At 39.3% G+C, this 13498-nt stretch overlaps 1 protein-coding gene across 1 annotated transcript in view; it reads left to right on the top strand.

Annotated features, from left to right (window-relative positions):
• The first annotated feature begins 4151 nt into the window (after positions 1-4151).
• LOC108279527 (potassium voltage-gated channel subfamily A member 5) overlaps positions 4152-13498 on the top strand; it is a 38468-nt gene continuing 29121 nt past the window's right edge. Inside the window, exon 1 of the mRNA XM_017493835.3 lies at positions 4152-6644. Coding sequence (XP_017349324.1) covers positions 4314-5984 — 1671 coding nt within the window. The 5' untranslated portion in view covers positions 4152-4313 and the 3' untranslated portion in view covers positions 5985-6644. The remainder of the gene's footprint in view (positions 6645-13498) is intronic.

Here is a 13498-nt window from a genome sequence, read left to right as displayed (position 1 = left end):
GCACCATATTCGCACTCATTTTCAGTAGCCGCTTTATCCTGGTTCATAAAGAGCCTATCCTAGGATCACTAGGCATGAGGTGGGAATACACCCTGTGTATCATGAACACACACACACACACTCACACACACACTCATTTACATTCACATTACATTCATACCATTTGGTAGACACCCTTATCCAGACAACTTACAGAAGTACTTTGAAGTCTCTATCAATAAACACATCCTGATACTGGTTCACTAGGTCATGGACTAAGAATACAACCGGTCTAAAAAAAACTCTGTTGGGGAGGAAATATAGTAAGAAAAACACACAAACACAAGATTTAAAAAAAAAAAATATTATTTTTTTTTAAATAAAGTGGCCCAGTTTTATTGATTTGTTTGTTTATTTTTTTACATTTTAACCTTTGTATATCTTTCTCCCTTCTGTGTGCCAAAGAACATTAACCTACTTAGCCATGCCCTCAGCCATGTTTTTAAATGTATGCATGTTTGTTTCAACATGTACCGTACATGATTCACATGCATTAATAAAGCATTCCTGCTAAGTTTTATTTCATTCAAAAAGGCTGATTTTGACACTTTAAACACAGTACACATTTTATAAAGAGATCCCGCAGCAAAATACATAATATACATCTATCAAGGCCAAATATTGTTTTTTCTGTGTGTGAATGATTATGTAAGCGCTAAAGGGAAAGGGAAAGGATTTAGAAGCTCAGGAGTGTGGAGTGTAATTGTGACAGATGGGCAAAGACAGCTGTCTATTGTAACCGGAAATACAAAAGTCCTGACAGATGTTACAATCAAAAAACTGCATACACAGTAGAAGGTACATGAAGGTTAAGGTCAGCCATTTGGTAAAGAGCTGTCTGCTAAACCAAAATACTAAAAAGTAATTAGTAACCTTCAAACTGAAAATCAGGTAATCAGTATATGCTTATTCACTTGGTAATTACTAATTGGGCATTACTATTTAAAATAAATTTTCTCTCCTCTTCTGGTGGGGATGCACTGGCAACAGGATGAGAAGTTTACATTTATGGCATTTTGTCAGATGCCCTTATCCAGAGCAACTTTCATTTGATCACATTTTATACAACTAAGCAGTTGAGGGGTAAGGGCCTTGCTCAAGGGTCCAGCAGTGGCAGATTGGTAGTGCTTGGATTAGAACTCACAACCTTCTGATCAGGAGCCCATTGTCTTAACAACTGAGCTACCACTGCCTCAGTTGCCTTCTAACTTCTCTATCAGATTCCAGCGTCTCCTGGTGGATCATCAGACATACTCCAGGCCAACTGTAATATATAATCCCTTCAAGTGAGTCCTGGATGTTTCCCGAAGTCTCTGTCCAGTGCCTGATACAGCACTAGCAAGATCTGAGCAGCTGCCATCCTTAAAAGGTGTCTGACCACCTCAAGTGGCACATCTCAATTCAGAGGAGGAACAGCTCCACGCTAAGGCTCACATAAATTGCCTCACCCAATCATGGAGAGTATGCCCAGAAGCACAGGATTCTAATTTCTACAGCCATGACCTTATTCCTTCAGTCACTACCCACAACACTGACCACAGGCAAGGATAGTGATGTGCTATAGACTGACCAGTAAACTAGAGCTTCCTCTAAAAATTGAGCTCCTGCTTTACCAGTACAAACCAATGCGGTGAATCTAACACTACTGACCCAATCTCTTTGTCACACACATTCTTACTAAAACTACTTAAACTTCTAGATCAGTTTATCCTTTCACGTGAAGAGGAGGGATGTTGTCACAACTTTCACTATACTCATACAGATACTAGGTCACACAAAATAGTGACCCAGATACACTGTACTCCTGTAGTACCTTCCATAGCAGATGTGCCAATAATAGGCATTTTCCAAATAAAAAACAAAACAAAACAAAAATATGTACACTGGAATAGCATACTCCCATAGTCACTCTCAAAGCTTGGCAAGAGTGAAGAGCTGGTCCGTTGTTCCACGTCCTGTGTGGAGCCTGCATTTTTCCTACTGGTTCCTAGGCTGACCTACATGAATTCTGAATCTCCACTCCAGAACCCTGCATAGACTTTACCTGGGAGACTGAAGAGTGTGATTCTCATATAACTGGATCACATACTCTGGTCCCCTTTTTTAAAAATAGGGACAAGCATCCCAGGTTGCCAGCTCCAGATTTCCATGGAACATTGAAGAGGTGTGTTAACCGCACAACCCCAATCTTGTCCAGTGCTTTCAACATCTCATTGGTGAAATCTCATCTACACTCAACTGCACTTGCTTAGAAGAATTTGTGCATGGTCTTGCCTCCCCCTCCTGAGGCACCAAACAGACTGCCAGCACATCTTTGAGGCCACCCAAAAAGTTTTCTTCCCCATTGCCTTTCCAAAGTCCTTCCACGCCTGAGCTTTTTCTCTGCAGATCCTTTGGCCCTCCTGTACCTTTTAACTAAGCAAGGAGAGCTCTCCATTAGCTTCATACTTAGAAGGCATCTTCTTCAAATTGACACCATTTGACCACTGCTATCCACCAACCTGTCCTAGGATTGCTGCATTGCAGGCACTGACAACCTTCCAGGTAGAACTTCTTTACAGCTGCGTCTATGATTGATGATCTATGAGAACTTGAACACAAAACTGTCACTCAGTTTTAAATGGGGGTGCTGGAAAACAAAAGAGGGTCTAAAATCTTTGCCAGTACATTATAGCCTATATTTTGGGATAACCTATTATGAATACTGCAAGTCATGATATTAAATTGTAGAACATGTTAATGAGATGTTAATAGTTACTTAACTGTTACCATTATTAATAGCTGTTCATAATGTCCATATGACTCAAATGCTGTTAATGTATAGCTTATGCTTCATTATTTTCTGATGCGCTAAGGATTAGTGCATGTATCAATTCATATATAAAACTTAAAAACTTGTGTTACTGAGTCCTTCCTATGGAACTGTTTGATAGGAATAACATGACTTAATTCATGTAACATCATATGAAGGGGTGTGGTCACCATCAAACAGGAAGTTGACCCCAAAAATCTTGGTCTAGGAAAAATGAGATGCTTTCGCTAATTTTTTAGGTCAGAAAAGGTTATAAAATTGTCATGACTAATATATTTCACATATTTATGATGCATACACATAAAATGTGCTAGGCTACTGTAACAAAATAAGCATAAGGTTTCTTCAAATCAGGTACATATCCATCTATCCATCTATCCATCCATTTCCTGTACCGCTTATTGAACACAGAGCCTGGAGCTTATCCCAGGGGACTCATGGCACGAAGCGTGGGACACCCTGGACGTGGTACCAACCCATCACACACACACACACACACACACACACACACACACAGTGGACAATTTGGAAAAGCCAATCAGCCTACAGCGCATGTCTTTGGACCAACCCCGAAGGTGCGAGACAAACGTGCTAACCACTAAACCACCGTGCGCCCCTCAAGTCCATATGTTTATAATAATCTTTTTTATATAAATATTTTCATACTGAATTTTTGGGTGAAAAAATGGTTATTGGGTTTGGAAAATATTGAATTCTGTTATTGCTGAAAGAAATAAATTATACAATGTTACTTAGGCCAACCTAGTAGCCTATTATGCTGTTTTTCCTACAAGATTAGAATATGTTGACGAATTTGTAATACTTATATTTGATTTCTTGATGCAATGACTAAGCATACAAAAAATCTGTTTTACACAATTGAGTATCAAAGTAAACCCCTAAACCAGTGCAAATGTGTCCCAAATAAAATTCCCAAACATGTCATTAAACATGTCAATCAGTCAGTCGTGCTTATTTAGGATATGATCAAAACATTTTTCCTTCGCTTGTAGACAGTCAACACTGAGAATTTCAGAAACATACACCTTAATTCACTGCACACACAGCTCACTTTAATTCATAGGGGCTGGAGATGGACGGTATTGAAATACTAAGTGCCAGGAGGATGAGGAGGTTTCCCCCTCTGTGTGACACTGTGAGGATTCCCTCACCGCGCTGAACGATCAGCGCTGCTTTCACGTCAGGAATCATCCTCGTTATTTTGTCATCCGGGTCTTCATCTCGCTTCTCGCGGCTTTATTTACTTTCCAGTGACCACAGAGCTCGCGCTGGCGCTCCGTGCGCGCGCTCATTATCTGTCACATTAAAACAGCGTTAATATATATTTTTTTAAAACTTCAAATGAAGAAAACTGTTACTAATAAGTGAATCTGGTCAAAATCTTCAGGTCTTTTTTTTTTTTTTTTAAATGTTTTCCTGGTGAACATTTCATGGCTCCGGAATGGAGATAGCCTTGGTGAGTTTGGAGAACGGCGGCGCGAGAGGGAGCGCGAGCGATGCCGGAGAAAGCTATCGGAGCGCACGGGAGCAGCTCACGGCTTCAGGGAGAAACGACGAGTGTGTCAAGGAGCTGAACACGGAACCGAGCTCGTGGAGAATGAACGACATGAGCGACACGTTCAGCTGCGCCGAAAGCGCCGTGGATGCGCTGCTGCGCGCCGACCGCGTCCCTCACCTCTATGACGAGGACCTATCGGACGTAGTGGATGTGGTGGACAACGTGGAGCATGATGGGAGCAATGAGCGCGTGCTCATTAACATCGCAGGTCTTAAGTACGAGACACAGCTGGGCACCCTAAACCAGTTTCCTGACACCTTGTTAGGAGACCCAGATAAGAGGATCAAGTACTTTGACCCACTTCGGAATGAGTACTTCTTTGACCGAAACCGGCCGAGCTTTGATGGGATCCTGTACTTCTACCAGTCAGGTGGGAAAATCCGGAGGCCCGTCAATGTGTCAATTGATGTATTCGCTGATGAAATACGGTTCTACCAGCTGGGTGAAGAGGCTATGGAGCGCTTTCGTGAAGACGAGGGCTTCATAAAGGAAGAAGAAAAACCCCTACCACACAGTGAGTTTCAGAAACAGGTGTGGCTCATTTTTGAGTACCCCGAAAGCTCGAGTCCTGCCCGTGGCATCGCCATTGTATCTGTGATCGTCATCACTATATCCATAATCACTTTCTGCTTAGAGACGTTGCCTGAGTTCAGGGATGAGAGGGAGCTTCAAGCAGCAAGCAGGACAGCTGCCAACTCCACTTTACAAGCTCGGCCATCTCTCACTTTCTCCGACCCATTTTTTGTCGTTGAGACCACCTGTGTGATTTGGTTCACCTTTGAGCTTATTGTCAGGTTCTTTGCCTGCCCCAGCAAGTCAGAGTTCTCCAAAACGGTCATGAACATCATCGACATCATGTCCATCATGCCTTACTTTATCACAGTAGGTACAGAACTGGTGGAGCAGCAGCATGGTCAGGATCATGACAACGGACTGCAGCAGCAGCAGCAGGCCATGTCACTGGCCATCTTGCGAGTTATTAGACTTGTGAGGGTGTTCCGCATATTCAAGCTCTCACGGCACTCCAAAGGTCTCCAGATCTTGGGGCAGACTCTGAAAGCTAGCATGCGAGAGCTAGGTCTCCTCATCTTCTTCCTTTTTATCGGTGTAATCCTTTTCTCAAGCGCTGTGTACTTTGCTGAGGCTGACGAGCCCGAGTCCCATTTCTCCAGCATCCCAGATGCCTTCTGGTGGGCTGTGGTTACAATGACCACCGTGGGCTATGGTGACATGAGGCCTATAACAGTTGGAGGCAAAATTGTAGGCTCACTATGCGCCATCGCTGGTGTGTTGACCATTGCACTGCCTGTGCCTGTGATCGTGTCCAACTTCAATTATTTCTACCATCGAGAGACTGACCAGGACCAAGCTGCACTCAAGGATGAGCCCTCCAGTGATGTCCACGGATGCAGCAGGTCACCTCCAAATTCCACAGGAGATGTAGAAAGTCAGGACACACCAGTGGGAAAGGCCAACATTAAAGCAAATAGCAGTACAGATATTAAAGAGTCCCTCTATGCTTTTTGCTTAGACACGAAGGAAACAGATTTGTAGTGTTTGTGTGATGAACCTCAATCACCAACATTTTAAGGTGTGTTCATACCTTTAAATTTAATTTTATCAATATAGATTGGTCAAAAATATTAACACTCTAAGTCTTATAGACTGGTATAAGTATTTGCACACCTGAAATGATCAACAATCCTGGAAAGTTTAATTATTTTTTTCATTAGACCCTAACAGAGCTACTTCTCAGTTCAACACAACCCGAATTGAAGAAAATGTATTTTCTGAAATGTACTGTGTTAAATGTACCGTGTCAGGCTCATGGTTGGAGCTACAGTATTTTGGATTGTTTCATGCGTGGAAGCATATAAATCATTTGAATAAATTATAGAGACCTCCAAAGCACAATTTAGTATTTTATTATACACATGGACTACGAAGATTTCACACTTTTTAATATAATTTAAATCCATTAAAAAAGGAACGTTTAAGAGTGCTACCCAAAAACATGGAAAGCTTGTTTTTATTCTGAATTCATAAGGATAAGACTATTTTTTTTCCTGAGCTGGACATCAGAATCAGGACGGACAGAGAGGCATATGGGGAATACAGGATCAATACCTGGCAGTGAGAGCATTTCCAACACAGGTGTACTCAATACTAATCTTCATCATGAGGATCACGTCTAAACTGTCTTACAGATGAAAGGTCAGTAGCTCCATTTACTTTTTATTTTTTACAAATCATTGTTGAATTTTCAACATTGAATTATCTCAGTGTTACTGTGGGTCCAAATGCACTTACACGATATAGGTTGCTCATATAGACAAGTTTTTCTTCATAGTACTTCTGACTACACAAGTCAGCAGTGTTGAAATAACACATATTATATTAGTGTCTGTAAAAGGTGTCATTATGGATCCAGTAACAGAAAAAAATAAAATTATAATCATATTTTTGGAGATTGTTAAATATGAGTAACAGGCATGCAGGTGACATCCCTTAGATATCTGTTATACATGAGTTTTTGGTAAATGGGGTTTTTTTTCCATGCAGGGAAATGTGTTGAAATTCCTGTTAGATGAATGGAAAGATGTTAAAGATTAGGTTAAAATACAATTGCAAATTATACAAGTAATACAAATACAAGTAATTCAGGCAATTGTCATTAGGAACTGAGCAGCTAAAATACATTTGTTCACAAGAAAATCCATCCTGCTGACACCATCGTGAGTCACATGATCAGTAAAGACAAGAAAGCCAGTTGCACTGGCAGCTGTACATACCCAGGCCACAGTGATTCACAGATGAGGTGGTAAGCTTTGGATCATGAGTGTTTTTTTCTCTCCACACATTTTCTCATTCAGTCATACTGGTTCTTGTTAAAATGATCTAATTAGTTTATTTTTTAGAATACAGTAACCCGCCCTTTTTTTTTTTTTTTTTTTTTTTTTTTTTTTTTTACTTAAAGTTAAATTGATTTTTTTTTTATGAATAAATGAATAAAATGTGTAACATGAGAAGACAGTTGAAAAAAAATGTGGTCACATTTCTGTCATTCTTGTATACTGCCCCATATTGCCTTGTCTTATGATGTTGATTTGTTTGTTTGTTTGGGACAATGAATAAATGAATAAAATTTGATCACAAAAAAGGAAAAAAAGGAATAATTTCTAGAATCTGTTTGACCTTTTTAGCTGTAAGAAATTTACCTGCCCATTTTTTTTGTCAAGATAAGTATGGCTGATAAAGGTACAGGTAAATCTTGAATATATTAATTAATACAGTGATTATTTATTTATTTATTTATTTTTATCACAGTTTAGAAATCCCACAGCATATTAGACCACTAGACTTCATGTACAGGCTGATAGTAGCTCTGTGACTGGTTTGGCCAGTGGGCTCTCAGACCCGATGCACTGGTTTATAATGTATTTAACTTAATATACAGTTGCGGTCGGAAGTTTACAAACACTCATCATGAACATGAATGTCATGGCAATAATTGGCTTTCAGTAATTTCTTTGAACTGTTCTTTTTCTGGGGCAGAATGATTGTACAACATACAGCTTTAATTAAAAAATTTTAAAAGAATTTGGTTCACAAGTTTTCATTCATTTGGGGATTTCTGCAGTCAACACAAGGTCAAAATTATACATACACGGTGAAAAAAATATATACATACAGCACACCTAATATTTAGTTGAATGTCCCTTAGCAAGTTTCACCTCGAGCAGACACTTTTGGTAGTCATCCACCAGCTTCTGGCAGAATTCTTGGCAGAATTTGACCACTCTTCTTGGCAGAAATGGTGAAGTTCAATTGACTTTTAAACACAGTCCGCAAATTTTCGATAGGGTTGAGATCAGGACTTTGGGAAGGTTAATAATATAAAGCTTAATATTAGCCTGCTTTATCCATTCCACAACCAGCTTTGATGTGTGTATGGGGTCACTGTTGGAACACCCAATTGTGTCCAAATTTCATCCGTCTGGTTGATGGTTTGATTTCACTGGCAGAAAAACAGCCCCAGAGCATAATGCTACCACCACCATGCTTAACAGTTGGTACAGTGTCCTTTACTCCTCCAAACATACCTCTGGTTATTGTGGCCAAAGAATTCAATCTTTGTTTAATCTGACCATAAAACAGAAGGATTTTTCTTTGTTCATATGGTCAGCCGCAAACTTTAGATGGGCTTGAAGGTGTCGATTTTGGAGCAGGGGCTTCTTTCTTGGATTGCAGCCTTTCAGTCCACGGCGATGTAAAACTCGCTTAACTGTAGACAGTGACACTGATGTTCCAGCAACTTCCAGCTCATGACAGCTCTGTGCCTTGGTGGTTCCTGGGTTTTTCCTGACCATCTGAACCAATTTCCTCTCAGCTGAGGGTGACAGTTTGGGTCTTCTTCCAGACCTTGGCACTTTGAAAGTGGCTACACTTCCCAATAACTTGTACTTACGTACAGTTGTTTGAACTGATGATCTTGGAATCTGCAATTGTTTAGAAATGGCTCCAAGAGACATTCCTGACTTGTGTAAATCCACCATCCTCATTTTCAGATCTGCACTGTGCTGCTAGGACTTTCCCATAGTACTGTGTGTTGGTCAATCCAATGAGTGCTGTCAAACACACACTTTTCATGTTTGCACAGAGAAGCTGCCAGCTGTAGTCAATCATGATCACTAACAGGAAATTAAGAGGCCTTGGTCTTGGCAAATTAAAGGACATTTTGGAATTTTCAGCACCACTGAATTAATAATCTAAGTGTTTGTATGTATATTTTTGACCCTGTATGTATAATTTTGACCTTGTGTTGACTACAGAAAATCCGAAATGAATTAAAACTTGTGAACCAATTTTTTTTTTTTTATTGAAGATGTATGTTGTACAATCATTCTGCCCCAGAAAAAGAAAAGTTCAAAGAAATTTTTGAAAGCCCAATATTGCCATGACATTCATGTCCATGATGAGTTTATGAAAACTTCCGATCACAACTGTTCACCTAGATGTAAATATTCTTGCTGACAGTCTGCTTTAACCCCTTAAACAGTCAGTTATTCATCATAAAGCAGATTATTAAGTTTCTATTCTGAATAATTCAGTAACTACAGTGAAACTTTAAATAGGTTTGACGTGTTAACCTCATAGACAATGTTCCATTTGAAATATTATATCCTAGAGTTCAGAGCCAAAAAACATGTCCAGCTACATACAGACTGTGCCATAGCTGGGACTAGAATCTCCATGCCACTGTTACAGATACTGTTGCATTATTAAATAGTGCATTCACAGGTGGCATGGATCTCTGTCTTAATGTTAAATGCTGACACATCTGTGAAAAGTGTTATGAAATCACTTTAAATCTGCAGAAGCTTTCCCCAACCTTCCCGTACCCGTGGTCCATTTTTCACAACTTGGCCACAAATGTGAAAATTTAAGGTTTTAATAATTTGCATATTATACATGAAGGCTAGTATGCTATATGTGTTGACAAGAGTATAATAGATATTATATACAAGTATACAGTATTTTTGCAGTGGGAGCTGTGAGATTTGTGTTTTAGAAACTAAAGTGAATATCAGTAGAGCCTGGAACCTGGTCGAAAATGAAGGGCTGAGACTGGAAGTGCTTGTCACTGAATGCTGTTTGGAGAGTATTCTCTAACAGCAGCAGAGTTGGGGAGTACTAGTCAACCTTTTGACAAGCTTGAACTGTAGGCAGGTGCTTTGAGCTTTGGCAAGACTTTTCATTCATGCTCTGGAATAAGCATGGTGTTTGGAGTTCAATGCATTGTGTAATTAATAAATTACATTCTATTAGTAGAATTAGTATTTTAGAAAATTTATTAGACACAGTAATCCCTGTCATATTAAATGGACATTGGCCTTATCTACTAATCTAAACAACATCTGTTTATTGCCATCATTCATTTTCTACAAGTAGGAAGTGTGGTATGGTCAAACAAATATCTTTAACACCCTGCACAAGCTAATCATGAAAAGGAAGAGAGGAAGTACGTTGGATTTCCAAATCTCATCCATAATTAGGTTAATAACAGGGATAAAAGCAACTGGCAAGTCTAACAATCTTCCATCCGTTCTGGAGGCTGAAGTGATTATAGCTGTGATGGCATGGTGTGGTGTAAGGTCACAGACCAGAAAAGGCCAACAGCATGAGGCCTTGGCATGGTTGCCATGGAATGGTTGGCATATCAACTGGCACAGAACACAGGGCAAGAGGGCAATGGGAAATGCTCCTGTGCTCAGATGACAATTTATTGTTCATAAGACTTTTAGATCAGTGTTGTACTCAAGAAACCTATGACATCTGATTCGGTCTATTCAACCTATTCGCATTGGCCTAATTAAGGGCTGGCGACTTAGGTTAACGACTAACAATTTCATAAGTTTTTTTTTTTACATGCAGTGGAAAAGTTCCTTTTATTCTTTTTATTCTGTCCATTTACACACATACCTAAATTGATTTTCTGAGTGGTCCATTCAGATTATTAAAAGTACCTTTATGTAGATCATGCCTCTGAGGTTTTCAGATTTTCTGGATGCTTTCAGACTGTGGCACTGAACTTAATGCTCCTCTCTCTAGCCGATATTGTGCAAAAAAAAAAGTGTTATTCGAAGTTTAGGATCACGCATAACTAAGACACCTCTGTTTTAATTTAACTCTGTTCCGTGCATTCAATGCCCACAGAAATGTCCAAGTGGCAGCTAAGTCTGTAGTTTTATCAGATGTCTGAATACTTCTCTGCATTAGCTCCTCACTATGCACACATAATTCAACTCTGAATACAGCCCTCTGGTTGTACAGTGCTATCTAACAAAGATAGATATTTTCCTTAAAGGAATAAGGAATATAGTAGCGAGTGTATGCTAAACCTGTAAAAGCCTGCCTGTCTGCATGACTAGGGAGAAGCATAAGAGCACTTTAAATAACGACACGCTTTCTTCATTAGAGCAGGCAGACTAAGCTGCAGGGAAACACATCTGTTCCTCATGTCTGACCTGAATCTGCCTTAAAGCTCCTACTGTAAAAAACAACACAACCTTTATTACTAATACAGCTCCATGAGGAATAATTGTAGCCCTATGCAAGATACATTTGTACTTGACAGTAATTTGGTTTGCCATGAGACTGGTAATGCACAATCTACTAATTTGTTTTTCAAATGCAAAGCAGCAAGAAGTATTTTTAACAGTGAAAAAGGGCACGGGTTCAAGGAAATGTCTCTCTGTATTATTTCAATCTGACTAAATCTGAATTCATGTAGTTAGTACCAGACTTTAAAACACACTATTTTTGATTTTGGTGTTAAACAAGCAACTGGCTCATTTAAATAAGAAAGGAATAGGTATAAGTAAATTTATTACAAACACTGAAAATCTAATTGTGAAAATGCCTAGAATATTATCACTGTATTTGTCTGTTACCCGTGGGCTTAACTGGCCCATGTGCACCCACTTTTAATAAACTACTAATTTATAGTCACATTAGGATTCGTACTATTAAAAACTTTAAATACAACAATTTAATTCTTTGTTGGAACACTGCTTAATATTTTTCTTAATTGGCAGTTTGTACTTTTCCATTTTGTATGTGGTAATTATAGTGATTAAAGCTGTAATAAAGCGTAATGACCTCCAGGTGTACCTACTATAAGAAATACTATAAATTGTTTATGTTCATGACTGATCAGTTTTTGTTTTCTGTCATACTGCCCCTTCTTGTATTGGGAAGTCTCCCACCTTGGCCTCCTGGAGGCCTGATCTTGCCTCAGTTCATATCATTGGTGATAGAGTGAAGATGAGAAGTGGCCCATATGGTAGTTATTACATCCAGCTAAGTGTCTGGTGGTATTCAGCTGCTAGGACATGGAGAACAGCCAGAACTGCAGTGATACGCAGAACTGAGGGTAGTGTGGATGTACAGAGACAAGTGATTGAATAATGGCCATCCCCATACTCGCCTGTTCATATGGTCAATACAATTCTGACCACTTAAAAAAATATGTATCCATGATTTCCATTTGAACACAGTACTACACATATAGTGTATATATATAGTTGGGGCAGCTGTGGCTCAGGTGGTAGAGCAGGTTGTCCACTAATCGCAGGATTGACGGTTCGATCCCTATCCCACACGAATCCACATCCATGAAGTGAGCAAGACACTGAGCCCCAAGTTGTTCCTGATGGAAGGCAAGCATCTTGTATGGTAGCTCTGCTGCCATTGGTGTGTGTGTGAATGGGTGAACGAGACACAGTGTAAAAAACATTTTTAATAAAGAACCGCTAAGGTTAAAAGGTGCTATATAAGTGCAGACCATTTACAATTTAAATATAACTTGTTAATATTATACATTACTCATTACTCATTATACATTATATGTATAATGTGTATACATATAATGTGTTAGAATGTTTTGGCTTAGGTCTGGCAACCTTCCAAGCCACTTACTCTACATTAGAGAAACTTGAATGTCTGATATCCTAGATTGTATTTGTGTTTTATCTTTTAACATTTTTTGAGACTTCGTATACATAAAAACACTGATAATTAATTTTTACTTGACCATTTTTAAACCTCTCTTTATCCCTCAGAATTAAATGGGCTGCTTTAGTTATGGCGTCTTTATGACTGCTACATGTAAATAACCCCTGTTCTCACTGAATGAGACACACCACTGTTTTAGGTGAACTCTGCCCTGTGCAATCACATTGAGGCACACCACACCCTTGCCTGTAACATGTTTAAAACTGTGTAGGAAACACTGCTAGATAAATAACAGCATCTGCTGGTTCAAAACTTTTAAAACAATTTAAAAAAGTGAATATTAATTCTACCTTTATTGACAATGACTTCATATAGCATTAGCAACTATACTAGCAATGCAGAAGATAGGTACACTATATGGCCTACACTATGTGGACACCTGTTCATCGCACCTATACGTGGGCCTTCTCCAAACTGTTTCCGTAATGTTGATGGCACACAACTGTATAGGATGTCCTTGCATGCTGTAGCATTATGATTTCAGTTCAGTG

Source organism: Ictalurus punctatus, chromosome 19 (genome assembly GCF_001660625.3).
Source record: "Ictalurus punctatus breed USDA103 chromosome 19, Coco_2.0, whole genome shotgun sequence".
In the NCBI taxonomy this organism is placed as follows: Eukaryota; Metazoa; Chordata; class Actinopteri; order Siluriformes; family Ictaluridae; genus Ictalurus; species Ictalurus punctatus.
The sequence above is the reverse complement of the archived record's forward strand: the minus strand, read 5'-3'. Positions and strand labels throughout refer to the sequence as shown.